General features: G+C 39.5%; 1 protein-coding gene across 1 annotated transcript; it reads left to right on the forward strand.

Moving 5' to 3' along the window:
* Positions 1-14,770: 14,770 nt before the first annotated feature.
* LOC121265386 (uncharacterized mitochondrial protein AtMg00860-like) lies at positions 14,771-15,235 on the forward strand. Its single transcript, XM_041169039.1, has one exon. The coding sequence runs from the start codon at positions 14,771-14,773 to the stop codon at positions 15,233-15,235; it is 465 nt and encodes a 154-aa protein (XP_041024973.1).
* The last annotated feature ends 2,383 nt before the right edge of the window (positions 15,236-17,618 follow it).

A 17,618-nucleotide genomic window follows, 5' to 3' on the forward strand; every position in this document is an offset into this window, starting at 1 on the left:
AAATTTTTGTGAATGGATGGAACACAAAGTTTCGGGTAATGTAAAGGTACTAGAATTTGAGGGAATGGAAATAGAGCCAACATGAGTAACACGCAAACCTGACCCATCACTTATAACGACTTCATCTATTCCATCGTATTCGGAGTGAATAGATAGATTAGATAAGTCAGAAGTGATTGTGTGGGATGCTGCAGAATTGACAAGCCACTTTTTGTCCGAGGCATTAGAACTGGTAGCACAGTTTGCCAAGGGTGCACATTTGGTGAAGGATGGGCATTGTTTTGCTGTGTGTCCTTGTGTAGCACAAAGTTGACATATAGTTGATGATTTCCCTCCTTTATCTCGCTTGTTGTAATGTTTATCACCACTAGAGAAATGTCCCTGTTTTTTGTTGGTAAACTTATTTTGATTGTTGCGACATTGAGCAAAGTTTGCCGTTGCAATCAGAGTAGCATTTGCAGATTCTAGCCGTTTGAGATAATTTTCATGGCCAACGAGCAGATCATGAAGTTCCTTAAAACTGAGTGGATTTTCTTTAAAACGGAGTGGATTTTCTCTAGCTCGAATAGGTGCAACAATCTCCTTGAAATCTGTCCCTAGTCCATTGAGGACATATAGCATGATGCCGAAAGTGGGGCATCAATCACTGCTAGTTCATCAGTAGTACTTTCACAGATTGAAGAAAGTCACTAACATATTTATTTCCAGGCTGCATTAGTGTGAGATCCTCCTTGAGCTGCATAACACGAGTGCGAGACTTGTTAGCATATAAACGCCTAACTCTCTGCCATGCCGAGTAAGATGTTGCCACAGATACAATGAGGGGCATCGCCGCTTCAAAGATTGAGGCAAAAATAGCACGAAGCAAGAGTTGATCTTGCCTATACCATAATGTGTAGGCAACAGATGGTGGCTGAGTAGGTCACCACGAGATGGACATTGAAGTGTATCATCCATAAAGCCCATAAGATCATATCCTATGAGAAGAGTGACAAACTAAGCCCTTCATGAAGGATAGTTGGTAGGGGTAAGTTTCAAAGGTTATTAAGTGCTGGCATTGACAGAAACTAACGATTGTTGTTCTGTCGTGTTGACTGGATGGTTTGATATTGGGGTATTAGAATTGTGGGAAGCCATAGGATCAAATGTTTGATAATCTCGTTAGAGAGAAGAGTTGTCTGATACCATATAGAAGATTTACAGTGATGGAAAGATACACATTGTATTCATATACACTTTTTGTTTTTATACAGAGTACATCAACTCAAATAAGGAAAGACTTTAAATACAAATATTTGCAATTAACTCTAAATCACAACTAAAATAATAATACAAAGATTTGCCTAGAATCAAGCTTATAACAACTAAGGTGTTGTCCGTGAGCTGTCATGATTATTATCTGTAATAAAAGGCCCTCTTGGAATTATGTCTTGGATAGAGCCTTCCTTTTCGACCATGTTTATTGCACTTTTGGTTTGGTCTTTCTGTTCTTACTTGCATGGTATGTTTCATAATATATATCACCCAACAGGCGGCACAAAACAGACAGTACGTGTAAGAGTTCTATCCTAACTTCACGCTTTTTGTATTCAATACTTATTCATTCCATGTTCTTGATCTCTTGATTCATTTGGCTTTTGTCTTGTCTTGGAAAGAAAGAGAAAGCATAGAAAAAATGGCAAGAAAAGACCCCATTAATTTCCTCAAGACTTTGTTTAGTTTCCAGCTGGCCTGTACCTTTTGAGAACTTTTTTATTTTTTACCTCAGTAAAAAAAAAAAAGAAAAAAAACCATCATTTATAATAACTAACCAGATAGTTCAAACACAATTAATTAAAAAACAATTAGAAGATAGATCTAGAGGTTTATATAATGACAAAGCTAAAGGTGCAATAAAGGAAGGGTGAGCGCAGAAAAGGGCACCCTTTATTGGGACGAGAACCAATTTTATTGAATTTCTCACTTATGGAAGAGAAGAGAAAATATATTTGCAACTATGAATTATGCAACCGCCATGAAATCGCTTTTAAAAAAGTGAATTCGGAAGAGAAATATTGTGAAAACAACTCTAACCCAAAAAATATACATATATGAAAATTCAAAGCCTGCTTTGAGAACTAAAGAGCAGGCCTAGCATTAGAAATCACACCTCCAATGCTAGGCCTCGTTGGGAGCACGTGTTTAGCCTTTGTCTTCTTTCCAGTAATGTTATGAACTTTCATATAATGTAATTGCAAATGTAAAGTAGAATGGATAGAAGAGAATCACAAATGCATTCACTGCAATGGGCATTTTCGAGGAACACCCAGCCTCCAAAAACAGTCGGCCAATTCATACAATTTCCAGATCATTTCATCGCACACACGTCCCTCACCTTTTCTAGATTCCCTTTACAGCAAATAACTAACTCAACCAATCAATGGCTTACAAGTGTAAAACAAACAATTGTAAAGCAAGGCATAAAAGTAAATTGACAACACTAAAATAAGAACATCTCCTTTATTTTCTCAATACGGAAGACTACCTAAGGAACTTCAAAATGCAGCGTTTCCACTCCCTTCATGGGCCTGGCCATTCACCTGATCAATTCTGGCCCATTTCCTCTTCACTAGGCTTCAACCCACGGGCTTCATAACAGGTAACTTGAGGATCTTCAGTTTTACAGCTCATCGGGCTCACGTATGATCAAGTATCATATCTGGCTAGCTTGAAAATATTGTGTTAACCCTCTTTGTGGCTCATGGCTTAAGTTACATTAGAAATGGTCAAGTTGGCAACTAGGTTTACATGCCTAAGGAGAGAGTTTTTCGAGCTCTTTTTCTATACACATCATCTCTATATTATCTTTGTTGTCTTCTATGTGCTTCAGGTGGAGTTCTCCTATTCATTTGTTACTGTGTTGATAAGTCTTGGAGTCGTGGCAACTGTTTGAGTCTGAGTAGGATCCTTAACATGCCCCTTGAAGCTCATGGGAGGTGCAATAACCATAAGTTTGTCTCTTATAATTAGAAACCTCCTAGCAGTTAGGCCCTTAGTGAAAATATCAACATGTTAATTATTAGTGGAAATGTAATTAATTACAATATCCTTGTGAAAACCTTCTCCCTAATGAAATGATAATCAACTTCAATATGTTTAGTCCTTGCATAAAAAATTAGGTTATAAGCTTATGCAATAGCACCCAAATTGTCACACCATAGGCGAGGAGGAGCAATTGAGTTGATTTATAATTCCTTTAATAGCATCCTTAACCAATATAATTCAACTGTTGCAATAGCCATAGAGCGATATTCTGCCTCTGTGCTTGACCTAGACACCACAAGTTGTTTTTTAGCTTGCCAAAAAATCAGATTTTGGCCAAGGAAAACATTGTAGCCACTGGTAGACCTGCGGTCAATTGGATCTCTTGCCCGATCTGAATGACAAAATGCTTCTAAATGAAGTGGTCCCAGTGTAAGGTAGAGTCCAAAGTCTGTTGTACCCTTCAAGTATCTCAATACACGTTTGGCTACAGTGAAAAGTGCAGTAGTAGGACAATGCAGAAATTGACATAGTTGATTGATAGAGTAAGACATATCAAGTCTTGTCAATGTACAATACTGCAAAGCCCCAACTATATGTCTGAATTGTGTTGGATCAAGTAGTGGATCCCCATCAAACTTGGTGAGTTTCTTACGTGATATACAAGGTGCAAGAAAAGGTTTAGCCCCCACCATATTTACTCTGTCTAGCAAATCTACAATGTATTTGGCTTGATTAAGATGAATCCCCTCGTCATCTCAATGAACATGGATGCCAAGGAAGTAGGACAAGTCACCAAGATCTTTCATTTTGAACTCAATTTGTAGACTACCAATTAACTCAGTAATCCTTGTTAAATGAGTTCCTGTGAAAATAATATCATCCACATAAATTAGAATGAAGATATGAACATCAGATTGATGAAACATAAACAATGAGGTGTCAACCAAGGAACCTATAAATCCAAGGTTAAGAAGGGATTGAGTTAACCTATGGAACCAAGCACAAGGAGCTTGTTTAAGCCCATAGAAAACCTTGGTGAGTTTACACACATGATTAGGTAGCTTTTGGTCAATAAACCCAATAGATTGCTCCATAAATACTTCTTCATTTAGGTATCCATGCAAGAAAGCATTGAGTACATCAAGTTGCTTAATTGGCCAACCATTGGTGACAGTAAGAGATAATAAAAGTCAAATTGTAGAAGACTTAATAACAGAGCTAAAGGTGTCTGTGTTGTCAATTCCATCTCACTGCTCAAACCATTTGGCTACTAATCTAGCCTTATACCTTTCAATGGTGCAATCAAGCTTTTGCTTTAGCTTAAATATCCATTTATTTCTTATAACATTTCTATCTTGTGGTCTTGGATAGAAGGACCAAATTCCATTTTCCTGTAAGGCCTGGAACTCACTTTCCATAGTAGCAAACCATTTAGAATCTGACACAGTTTGGGCAAAGGTGCGAGGCTCATGAGGTAATTTGGCAACCAACATTGCTTTTAATGGATGCTTAGTGGATTTGGTAGAGAGATAAATGTGGTATTCTATGAATTCTTTTGGTTTAAGGTTTCCTGTCATGGATCGAGTTATGATATGGGGTGAGCTTGTTGCTGGTTGTGAAAGTATTTGAACAAGAGAGGTTTCAGCAACTGGTTGAAGGAAGTGATTTTCTGTTTGCTGAGTAGGAGAGGCAGTTGATAAAGGTTCAATATCCAATTCAAGGGTTGAGATACTCTGTAGATTGGATTGTGCAGGTTCTATGGGTGTAAGAGAGTTTGGTGGTATCTGTATGATTTGTTCCTAAACTAATGGTGCTAAGAGAGTGGCACTGAACTGGTCAGAGGTAGTAATTATTGAATAAAAATGAGATGGTAAGAGAATAGTACCTCTTTGGGAAGTTGCTTCTCAAGCAGAAGCTGTAGATGCAAGTTGATCCTATGGCGGGAACCTTAGCTCATCAAACACCATGTGCCTTGAGACATACACTCTGTGTGAGACTAAATCAAGACATTTGTAACCCTTTTGATTTGAACAGTAACCCAAAAAGACACATTGTTTGCCTTGAAACTCTAGTTTATGCTTGTTATATGGTCTAGTAGTGGGTAGTAGGCACAACCAAAGATCTTGAGGGTGGTGTAGTCTGGTTCTTGATGAAATAGTTTAGTGAAGGGTAATAAAAAAATATAAGTGTGGTTGTTGGCAACCAATTTATCAAATAGATAGCAGTGTGAAGAGCTTTAACCCAATAGGTCATAGGGAGATGAGATTGTCCCAAAAGACTAAGTCCAGTCTCAATAACATGTCTATGTTTTCTTTTAGCTATTCCATTCTATTGGGATGCATGTGGGCAAGTTAATCTATGGTAAATTCTATGATCAACAAGATACTTAGTGAATTGAGTTGATGTATACTCTCCTCCACCATCTGTTTGGAGTTGTTAATTTTGATTGAAAATAGATTTTTAGTCACACACTTAAATTTGATAAATGTCTCAAACATCTCGGATTTGTGTTTTAATGGGAATAACCAAGAGTAATGAGAGTAGTCATCAATAAAGAGTACATAAAACTTGTAATCATTTATTTACAAAATAGGTGATGTCCATACATCACTATGAACAAGCTCCAAAGGACATGATGAGACTCGGAAAAAAAGGGTGTTGTTTGCTTTTTGCAATTTGACATGAATTACACAAAGACTTATTTAGACCTAAGTTGGACATAGGCAATTGTTTGGTCTTAACAAGGTGTTGCAAAACTTCAGAGTTTGAACGCTCCGATCTGTTATGAAAAACTGCCGCAGAAGTCCTTATTCCCAATAATGCCATGTGTGCTTTGGTTTTATTTTTGACTAGAGGGTTCAGCTGCACAGGATACAAACCATCTCTACTGGCCCTCTATAAGTGGATCTTCCCGGTGAGATTGTCCTTCACAACAAAATGAGTGTCGGTTAGTTTAAAATAACAATTATTATCCAACATAATTTATTGATGGGGAGGAGGTTAGTTGAGGCCTTAGACAATGTAAAATATCATTAAGATTGCAAAATGAATGTTTAGAATGAAAGGTAGAAGAACCCTTGTGAGCAATGTGGACTCCACTACCATTGCCTACTGCAACTGCATCATTTCCTTAGTATGGTTGTTGCAAGGTCGTTTATTCAAGTCTGCAGTAATATGGTTGTTAGCTCCACTATCCATAAGCCATTCTTCATTGTCTTCATGCATATACTTTGATTGGGCAGCCATAGTAGCAAGTTCACTTGGTGGATGACAACCTTAGAATGCATAGTCCATGCGATGGAAGCAATCGAAGGCCTAATGATTGTTTCTACCACATAGGCTCGAGACATAGTTAGTGAAAGTAGTGTTTTATCTAGGATTCTGCTTACCTTGGGCTGCAGGATGATAATTCTTCTTTGAGTTTGAGCCTTTGGTTGTAGGAGAGTACTTGTGTTGGCTACGCTGTGGGGTGCTTCCATACTTCTGCTTATTTGTTGGCTTTTGTGAGTAGAGAGCAATGAAGCCACTTTCATATGAGTTGTTTTGATTATCCAACATCTGTTCAAAGCTGAACAATTCCGACTTAAATTCCTCCAAGGTCATAAAGGTTTCCCTTGTAGCAAAGGAAAAAGAGGTCACAAAGGAGATGTATTGAGAGTTTAGGCCTCCTACAACCTATAAGATTAAGTCTTCGTCTTCTACTGGCTACCAACGATAGCCAATTGATCAGAAAGGGACTTTGCAACATGAACAAACTCGGCACAAGTTCTATTCTCTTGGCAAAGATTTTGCAATTGGCGACACAAATGATTGATGCAAGATCGACATGGAGAGGCATATCGATTTGTCAATGCAAACCACACCTGTCATGAGCTATTTAGGCCATAGAAAATAGAGATTACTTTCGTAGACAGTGTGGAAATAAATCAACTCAGAATATACTGATCCTTCTTTTCCCAAATGGTGAAAGCAGGATTAAGAGCTGGTGGGATTTGATCAAACTTCTTTGTGTTAGGCACAGATTGGTATTTAGGTGGGCATGGCTTTGAGCCATGAACAATGCCTAATAGGACATTGGATCGCAGGATGGGTAGAAACTGACATGCCCACATCATGTAGTTTGTATCATCCAACTTGATAGGTGCAAGATGTGTGATGCTAAGAAGAGAAAGGCTAGTAGGAGATATTAGTGATAGGTTGCTGGAGGATGCCATGGATAGAAAAACGGTGTGAACCTAGAGGCTCTGGTACCAAGTAAAGAAGTATGTAACTTTGATTTGCATCGATTAGAATATAAAGAGTTTACATGATAAAGAGTACAACAAAGAATATGTACAAAGGATATGTGCTATAGTTACAAACTTCATTATATAGTTATCTAATTATCTTCTGTTCCTATATTTTCTAAACTGAGAAGAGTTGGAACTGATCTTTAGTTTGTTACTATGTTGATAAGTCTTAGAGTTGTGGCAACTGTTTAAGTCTTAGTAGGATCCTTGACACCTACATCATGCTTCCAAGGTTCTACTGATTCTTACAATCCAACAAAGGGTCCGCTTGGTTTCTGCTCACATTTTATCCTGTGAAACTATTGAGTTGAACTTCTCCAAGAGTTCCATGTGAAAAATTGCAAACATAGCTGTTGTCATCTTATGTTATGTTTTCTCCTCCTCCTCCTTCTTCTTCTTCTTCTTCTCTCTCTCTCTCTCTCTCTCTCTCTCTCTCTCTCTCTCTCTCTCACTTTACTGTGCTTTTTGACAAAATTTCTTCACTAGTTGTATGGAAAATTCTTATATGACCTAATTTTCTATCATTTACTCAAGAAGTTGTGTTAAATATATTCTTGGAGATTTTTGTGAAGGGTTGAGCTATACTCCAACAAGTAGTGTGTTCATAAATGTAACCTCCAGCCCTTAAAGAGCCCAGCCCGCCTTTGTTTTCAAAAAGAAAGAAAGAAAGAAAGAGGTACAATACACCATATGGTCAAACCTTTATATTTTCCCCTAACCCCTCCCGATACACACCCTTCTTCTTTATGCAGTAGGAACTCAAATCTAGCCCCCACGCCATTTTGTCCCCTCCAATTGTGCCTCCAAGCCGGTCGCCACGCCGGTAAGTTCTCTCTCTCTCTCTCTCTCTCTCTCGGCATCTCCGATTAGGACTAACCTGGTTCACAACAGGCCTTTTCTGTATATCTATGTAAGATAGACTTTACATGTTCTGCATACGATGTTAGAAAAATCAATAAACATTGTCTTCAGAATGGGTATTTTTATTGGCAGTATTCAAGTGCCTTCCTCCATTGAAAAGAAAACAAAGTGTTAATGCCTAAATTCGCAAATAGACTAAAATGGAGGAAAAAACTATTCCCGACCCAAGATGGTGATTCGGGCTTTGATACGGTGCTCTTCACGTTCATCCGTAAAATAATAATAAATAAACAAATAGAAATAAATAGAGATACATAAATTACGTGGTTCAGCATAAAAGCCTACGTCCACAAGTTGTTTTGGGGTAAAATCCACTATGATTAATGATTTTAGAATCTCTCATGGCCTCATATACCGCTCAATACAATGAAAAAATTTAGTCTAGGCATAGGGAAGTCATCCCGAATCTATCGAGAGTTCGTCCTTCATTTGTAGAGATGTCTTCCTTTTATAGGGATTTGTTTCTTCTTTGGAGTGATAGAGTCCAACTTGCCATGTGAACCTTTTTTCCTTTTAGGAGTCTGAGCCAACTTCTCTTGGTTTATCCTTTTCTTGCCTTATCTCTTGGTTTTCTCTTTCTTTATTATTAGTGATAGGTTTTCAAAGAGCTGGACCCAGTCAATTTAGTCTCTAACAGATGCCCGCGTTTCTTAACGTCATCTTGTTAATCAAGAAGGCCTTGAGAATCTTGAAGTCAATCATGGTGGTGGTAACCTATAAGAAACTGCAGAAATAGCAATTTTGCGAACTGGTCCATAGTTTGTCACTATTATGTAATGCAATAGTGATTTCCATGAGTGGTCCTCAAGAAGAATTTGTGAACTTTGTAGTAAGAGCTTTCGAGGATGGGCTTCTGTGAAGTTTGTTTATAAGAACATTTGCGTGATAATTGAGTGTACTAATGATTGTATGTTACGATTAGTGAAGTGAGCCTATTTTCGTCCTCGATGATCATTTTTGGTTTTTGGTGGCTTCAGTGGGTTTTGCCCCTTGCCACAATTTTCTGTTGGCATTTAATGTTTCCATTTTGATGTAGATGTAAAAGTTTGTTTGTAGTAACTTACGCTTAAGTGGTCAGGGAACCTGTCGACCCCTGGATCCATCTTAGGTGGTTTGCTAAGCTTGTCGACTCGTTCCCGAAGGTAACTGCTGGTGACGGTTGTGGCGAGTGGAGACACTCGACTTGCGTTTGGCAAGAAGGGTGCCTCGATCGCGGAATGCTGGTGATGAGAGTGTAGTGAGAGGATGTCTCGACCGTGTCTAGCGATGCGAGCAAGAGGATGCTTCGACCGCGTAACCCTGACAATGAGAGTGTAGTGGGAGAATACCTCGACCATGTAACTCTAGTGATGTGAGTGTAGTTGGAGGATGCATCGACTGCGTAACTCTGGCAATGAGAGTGTAGCGGGAGGGTGCCTCGATTATGTAACTATGGCTATGGGTGTAGTGGGAGGATGCCTTGGTTGTGTAACCTCGGCGATAAGAGTTTAGCGGGAGAATGACTTGACTGCGTAACTCTGGTGATGGGCATAGCTGGAGGATGCCTCAACCGCATAACCTTAGCGATAAGAGTGTAGCAGGAGGATGCCTCGACCGCATAATCTCGACGATAAGAGTGTAGTGGGAGGATACCTCGACTGCATAACTCCGACAATGAAAGCATGGCGGGAGGATACCTTGACCGTGTTGATATGTTAAAGTTGAGTTCAACTGCTACGTTGTAGTGGGAGACAAAATGCGATTGCACTCTGTGGCAGGAGCTAGAGCTCGCCTTGTACCATAATAAAAACCAAACAGGTTAGATTAAATAATCCAAATCACAAGTTTGAGGTTTGCAAACCTTGGCTATCTCGCTTGAGTGTGGTGAAGGCTGGTGACACACGTGCAATGCAAACTGGCAGCCATATTCTGGCATTGATGAAGGTTCGGGATGCTCGTGATACAGAACTGCCTATTCTGTTGACGACAAATTGAGTTGAACGAGTGGAGCTCGAGACAGGCTTCATAGTTGGTGTTTCGCACCACGCAGGTGATTTCCAGTGAATTATATTCCCAGGGCATGTAGTTACTAGGTTTCCCATGGAACCTCGAGGAGCTTTGTGGGAAAGATCTTCTAAAAATCAATTTCTTTAGTAAAAATAAAATAGCAAGTTTGAAAGAGACAAACCAGAGTAATTTGGTTGTTGCGTTCAACTATTCCTTGACTGAGGTTGTTTGCTGTTGAGTGATTTGTTTTTAACCATCTTTGCTTGCCACAATCAATCGCCTGTCAAGGAATGGTTGTCTGTCTGTTTGTTGCTCGCCATGCTCCATTAGATAATAAATCTCGCATATGAACTCTTTCTCACAAAAGTTGTTTGCTTGCCATGGAGCTAGTGGTCTGTCCATGTGTTTTTGCTCACCTCCTCTCGGTAGACCGCCACCGTGAGTTATCTGAAGTTGTCTTCGTGGGTGATGAGGCATCCAGGATGTACAAGGTTGGTGAGGGTGGCGATGAAGCATCCAGGATGTGCAAAGTTTTTGCGGTGTTGGCGAAGAGCTTCTCCAGCAGGCAAAGCGTCCATGTTCCTTGCGAGGGACGTCATCATGGTCGGGAACCACCATGCTGGTAACAAAAGAAGCCGGCGAGCTAGGTGATTACTGTCGTAACTCTGCAGCTCATAGTCGTCACGAGAGCTCGTACAAAACTGTGCTTGGCGACAAGGGAACAACGAGGAACATTATGACGTTGGGCCACGAGGTACACTGTGATGGCTATAGAAAAGACTGGAGGTGCATGGCATGGTCGTGGGTGGCTCCACGAGCTCACGGTTGGGCTGGGCTAGTGAGCACATTGTGGTGTTGGCGTCGAGCAGCTCTTACAGGGAGCTTCGGTGATGGTTGCAAGAGCTGACGGCATTACTGTAGACAACCGCACCCCGGTGGGCCTAGTTATGGCCTCTGGTGGCCTCACTAGGCTGTCAGTAGCTGGTCGATCAGTCTCTTGCTAGCTTCTGGGTGCCTGACGGTGACGAACCATTTGTGGGCTCCATCTGGATCTTTGTAAGGGCGGCTAGACCTGGCTCCCATGCATGACGGAAGCAGGTTGCAGGCCTTGCATATAAAACGACATGGTGCATGTCAATGTGCACCCCTTACGTCGACTGTGCTTGGCATGCACAGTGCATGTAGTCACGTGCACAGTGTGTGCCACGCACTCCACCAACTTTTTTTTTCTTTGAAATTTATTTTACATTGGGTTAATGAAATTAAAAAACGAAAATAACATATTAAAATTGAAACATCTTATCTGATAATCTAGAGACGATCCCACAGGTCGAGGAATCATCCTTCTCTCATTTTCGGTGTAGATAATATGTCGATCCCACAGACGGAGCCAACTGTTAATGCCTAAATTTGCAAACAAATTGGAACAAAGGAAAAGATTATCCTCGGCCCACGATGGTGATTTGGGTTTCGATACGGTGCTCTTCACGTTTATCTATAAAATAATAATAAATAATAAAATATAAATAAATAAAGAGAGACAATATATTTACGTAGTTTGACATAAAAGCCTACATCCACGAGTTGTTTAGGGGCAAAATCCACTATGATTGGTGATTTTACAATCTCTCATGGCCTCATATTGCTCAATACAATGGAGGAATTTAGTTTAGGCATAGAGAAGTCATCCCGAGCCTGTTGAGAATCCATCCTTCATTTGTAGAGATCTCCTTCTTTTATAGAAATATGTTTTCTTAATTGGAGTGATAGAGTCCAACTTGCCTTATGAAGCCTTTTCCTTTTAGGAGTAACTTCCTTTGGTTTATCTATTTCCTGTCTTATCTCTTGACTTTATCTATTTCTTTATTATTAGTTATAGGTTTTCAAAGGGCTGAACTCAGTCAATTTAGTCCCTAACACAAATGTTTTATAGGTTAAGTAATCTCCTATCTAGCAAAAAATTGCCAAAGAGACAAGAAAGGCATACCAATTCAAAAAGTCACTTTTCTTAAGTTATAAGCCTGCATTCAAACTGAGTTTGGGCTAGAATTAAATATCTTGTCAAGCTTGTACATTAACCTACCCTTATCTTCACCCATTGTCTTACATGCATCATAGGTCTATTAGCACCCCCTATCACCTTCAACATCGTTGTGGGAGTTATGCGATACATTACAATCCTCTGCATCATACTGGAACCACCTCATAATACCATTTGTATTGAATGGCAATATACTACCATGTTTTCCTTCTATTATCATCATAGCCTTCATATCTACATCTCCTAGCTATGCCACCAATTTGATCAAATCTTCCATGATGAATTATTTATTTGAAGTAATCATCTGAATCTAGTCTTGGTGAGGAATGCAATGGATCAAACCTTCGGTTTTGCAGGACACCTCCTGCCCTTGAAATGATCTGCAACACTAAGTGGATCATCAAACCATCTAGAAATTCGGGGAGCCGAGAAGTGATGTCTTGGAGGGGAAATGAACCCTACTTCATAGTCTAATGCAAAACTCCACATTTGAAGGAGCAATCTCACCCTGTAATGGCTCTCTCTTTTAGAAAAGTTATAGAAGAAATTGTTGTGGGTAAGTTTCTGAAGAAGCATTAGGAAGCAGTAGCAAGTATGAGAAATTGTGGGCTTAACGGCTATTTGAAGATTAATGGTTATTTGAAGATTGAAACAGTGCGTTGCGTTAAAGCCTGAAGAGGTGAAACGACTACTTGAAGCGGTGCGTTGCGTTTAATGATACAGGGTGTTTTGGCAATTGTAAATAGCCATTGCTTTCAGTTGATTACTTGTATTAAACAACCGCGTTTTACTGTGTAGCCTTAGTATAAATAACAGACTCTTGTAAATGGAAGGGGACTGGAAAAATTACGAAGTGAATTTCATTGTTTGTAATGAGTTTGGAGATTACTCGAAAATCTCTCTTAGGGAATCAAAAGTCGATTTCTTGGTTTTGATCTTGTGTTCTTTTTGGGTTCTCGATTTATTGTCTTATTGTTTGTTCTTGAATATTACTGGGTTCTTAATCTAGAAAGACCATTACAAGTGGTATGATTCAGCAAGAAAAGGGTGTGGATAGTACCATAATGCAAAGAAGTCCTATACCAATCAAAAAAGTTTTCTCTTCTCAGATGGATGAGAAAATGAGGAGGGGACTTTGTTATCACTGTGATGAGAAGTGGAATCCCACTCATAAATGTAAAAATCCCAATGTTTACCTTTTGCAAGTTGATCAAGAGGGTTCAGACCCCTCTAGGGTGCATGAGGATGAGTTGTGTTTAGGAGATGAGGATGGACATGCTGTAGTTCAAGAAGAAGGGGACGAAGGTGTTGAGGTGTCTATTAATGTCATCTCAGGCTGCTCTAACAACAATGCAATGAGATTGCATGGGAGAATTGGTGCCTGTGTTGTTGAAATTTTAGTGGACTCAGGAAGTACTCATAACTTCCTGGATCCACTAGTGGTTCAGAAGGCTAAGTTGAGGATTGAAAGGGATTCAAGCTTGCAGGTAAGGGTTGCTGATGGGATTAAAGTACTGAGTCGAGGAAAGGGTGAAGAAGTAGTCAGGATACAAGGGTCTAAATTTTCTGTTCCATTTCATGTGTTATCATTGGGAGGATGTGACATTGCTCTTGGAGTGCAGTGGCTCAAAACTCTGGGGTCTATTCACTGGGACTTTACTAAGATGTCAATGAGTTTTAGGTTAGGAAAGGAAGATGTAGTGTTGCAAGGAATTAGTACTGGCACTATCGATGTACTGATGGGAGACAAATGGCTTAAACCTACTTTTGTAATGGTCAAGGGTGGTTCTTACAACTAGTGGGTGTAGATCAGAAGGTAGCACCTGAGTTCACTCCTGGGATCATTATTGAGTTATTGAATGCATACCCTAGGGGTTTTTCTGAACCTATGGGCTTACCACCTAATAGGGCTTTTAAGTTTTAACCATCCTATTAATCTTTAAAAAGGGGCAAATCCTATTTCTGGTAGGCCATATAGGTATCCCATTACCAAAAGGCAGAAATTAAGATTGTTCAAGAATTGTTGGCTTTTAGGGTGGTGAGACCCAGCCAAAGTCCTTTTTCATCACCTATTTTACTAGTTAAAAAGGTTGATGGAACTTGGAGAATGTGTATTGATTATTGTGCACTCAATCAAGTAACTATCAAAGATAAGTTTCCAATACCTGTCATTGATGAGTTGTTAGATGAACTCTTTGGTGCACAAGTGTTTTCTAAGTTGGATTTGAGGGTTGGATATCATCAAATCAGAGTGAGAGAGCAAGACATTCCCAACACAGCTTTTAGAACTCATGAAGGGCACTATGAGTTCTTGGTAATGTCCTTTGGGCTTACCAATGCACCAGCAACTTTCCAAGGGCTGATGAATGATATATTCAAGCCTTTTTTGAGGAGGTTTGTACTTGTTTTCTTCGATGACATACTGGTCTATAGTAGAAATATAGAAGAGCATGTTCATCATTTGAAATTTGTTTTGTAAGTATTGGAGCAATACACCTTGTGTGCTAAGATGTCAAAGTGTAAATTTGGGGCCTCTGTAATCGAATACTTGGGCCACATCATCTCAGGAAAAGGGGTTCAAGCAGATCCTTCCAAGACTTTAGCCATGGTGCAGTGGCCTAGCCCCAAAACTTTGAAATCCTTAAGAGGGTTTTTGGGCCTTACTAGCTACTACAAAAAATTCATAAGACATTATGGATCCATTGCAGCCCCATTGACCTCCTTGTTAAAAAAGAACTCATTTCATTGGGATGAAGCAGTTGCAGTTGCTTTTGAAGCTTTGAAAAAAGCTGTCAGCAATCCTCCAGTTTTAAATTTACCAGAATTTTCCAAAACATTCATTATTGAATGTGATGTTTCAAGCATTGGGATGGGGGCTGTCCTTATGCAAGAGGGCCACCCAATTGCCTTCTACAACAAGGCCTTGAAAGGTCCACTTATGAGAGAGAGTTATTTACTCTTGTCTTTGCAGTGACTCGATGGAGGCCTTACTTGCTTGGCCATACTTTTAAGATGGAGGCCTTACAAGCCTTAAAGTATTTGATTGAACAAAAGGTGGGAACTGAGGCACAACAAAAATGGATTTCCAAGTTGATTGGATATGATTTTATAGTTGTTTATAAGAAGGGCAAGGAAAATGTTGTAGATGATGCACTTTCTAGAAGAAATGAAGAAGATTTAGCCATAGTTGCTCTAATATATTTCCCTACCCCCTTTATGGATAGAGGAACTCAAAAATAGTTACTCCTTGGGTTCCAAAACTTCTGAGATTCTATCTAAGTTACAACAAGGGCAAGAGGGTCCTAAACACTATTCTTTGTAGCAAGGGTTATTGTTAAGGAAGGGAAGGTTGGTTGTGACACCATCTTCACCCTTCCCGGCAAAATTTTTGCAATTTATTCATAATAACCCACAGGCAAGCCATGTAGGCTACCATAGAACTCTTACAAAGGCTAGATTGGATTTCTTTTGGGAAGGTATGAGGTGAGATATTAAGAAACTGGTGCAAGAGTGTGAAATCTGTCAAGTTAATAAACATGAAAATTTGCAATGTCCTAGCTTACTACAACCATTACCTGTTCCAAATCTTCCTTGGCATGATATCTCTATGGATATTGTGGAAGGGTTGCCATCGTCCAACGGCTATTCTGTGGTGTTTTTTGTTATTGACAGGTTAACAAAGTTTGCTCATTTCTTTCCTTTATCACATCCTTACACAGCTACTAAGGTTGCACAAGTTTTTTTTTCTAGAGTTTTTAAACTCCATGGATTGCCTAAATCCATAGTCTCGAATAGAGATCCAATTTTTACCAGCTCCTTTTGGAGGCAATTGTTTCTTTTGTAGGGTATTTCATTGGATTTTAGCTCAGCCTACCATCCACAATCAGATAATTAAGGCACTGAATAAAAGCTTGGAAACTTATCTGAGATGCTATGCTGGACAGAAGCCTAAAGAATGGTCTGCGTGGTTGTCTATGGCTAAGTGCTGTTATAACACTACAACTCACTCTGCTACAGCTATTACTCCATTTGAAGCTCTTTATGGATATTCCCCACCTAAGTTGTTGTCTTATGTGCCTAGTACTACTAGTAATCAAGTTGTGGATCTCCAATTGAAGTCTAGAAAGGAGATTTTATCCTTGTTGAAGAAAAACATTCATAAGGCTCAACACAGAATGAAGTTCTATGTTGACACGAGAAATTCTTAGAGGAGTTCTCAAGTTAGTGACTGGGTGTTTTTGAGATTATAGCCCTACAGACAAAAGTCAGTTTTTTTGAGGCATAAAATGAAACTTGCTCCTCGCTTTTATGGACCTTTTCAGGTTTTGGAAAAGATAGGATCTGTTGCTTATAAGTTACAGTTGCCATCTTCTTCTTCCATACATCCTGTGTTCCATGTGTCATGTTTGAAAAAGAAACTGGGTCAAGGCATTGCTCTACTGCGAACTCTTCCCCCAACCGATGCAGCTGGACAGATTCAGCCAGAGCTTAAATTAATTTTAGAGAGGAGGACGAGGAAACAAGGTAATCAGTCTATTACTGAGGTCCTTATCAAGTGGTTGGGTGCTCCTATTGAGGACAGTTCTTGGGAATCCTTATGGAATCTGAGAGGCCTTTATCCACACCCAACGGGTAAGGTTCTCTAAAAGGAATTTTTTATTTTTATTTTTTAATAATGTCTTGTGGACAAGAGTCTTAAGGGAGGGAGAATGTAATGGATCTCTCTTTCAGAAAAGTTATGGAAGAAATTGTCATGGGTAAGTTTCGAAAGAAGCATTAGGAAGCAGTAGCAAGTATGAGGAATTGTGGGCTTAATGACTATTTGAAGATTAACGGTTATTTGAAGATTGAAACGGTGCGGTGTGTTGAAGCCTGAAGAGGTGAAACGGCTACTTGAAGCGGTGCGTTGCGTTTAATGATAGGGGCATTTTGGCAATTGTAAATAGCCGTTGCTTTCAATTGATTAATTGTATTAAACGGATGCGTTTTACTGTGTAGTCTTAGTATATATAACAGACTCTTGTACATGGAAGGGGACTGGAAAAATTACGAAGTGAATTTCATTGTTTGTAAGGAGTTTGGAGATTGCTCGAAAATCTCTCTCAAGGAATCAAAAGTCGATTTCTTGGTTTTGATCTTGTGCTCTTTCTGGTTCTCGATTTATTGTCTTATTGTTTGTTCTTGAATATTACTGGGTTCTTAATCCAGAAAGAACATTACACATCCTTTCCATTTCAGCTTCGTACCTATGATCTGGAGACCGGCTGCCATGATGTCTTGAACTGTCATTTTTTTCCTTTTGCAACAACCATGCAATGGGAGAACGATTTCTAGATCTAGATTTCTTGTAGGGCCGA

The sequence above is a fragment of the Juglans microcarpa x Juglans regia genome, chromosome 1D (genome assembly GCF_004785595.1).
Source record: "Juglans microcarpa x Juglans regia isolate MS1-56 chromosome 1D, Jm3101_v1.0, whole genome shotgun sequence".
Lineage (NCBI taxonomy): Eukaryota > Viridiplantae > Streptophyta > Magnoliopsida > Fagales > Juglandaceae > Juglans > Juglans microcarpa x Juglans regia.

Coding starts and splice junctions, on each gene's coding strand:
- LOC121265386 (XM_041169039.1), top strand. CDS start 14,771: ATGTCAAAGTGTAAATTTGGGGCCTCTGTAATCGAATACTTGGGCCAC.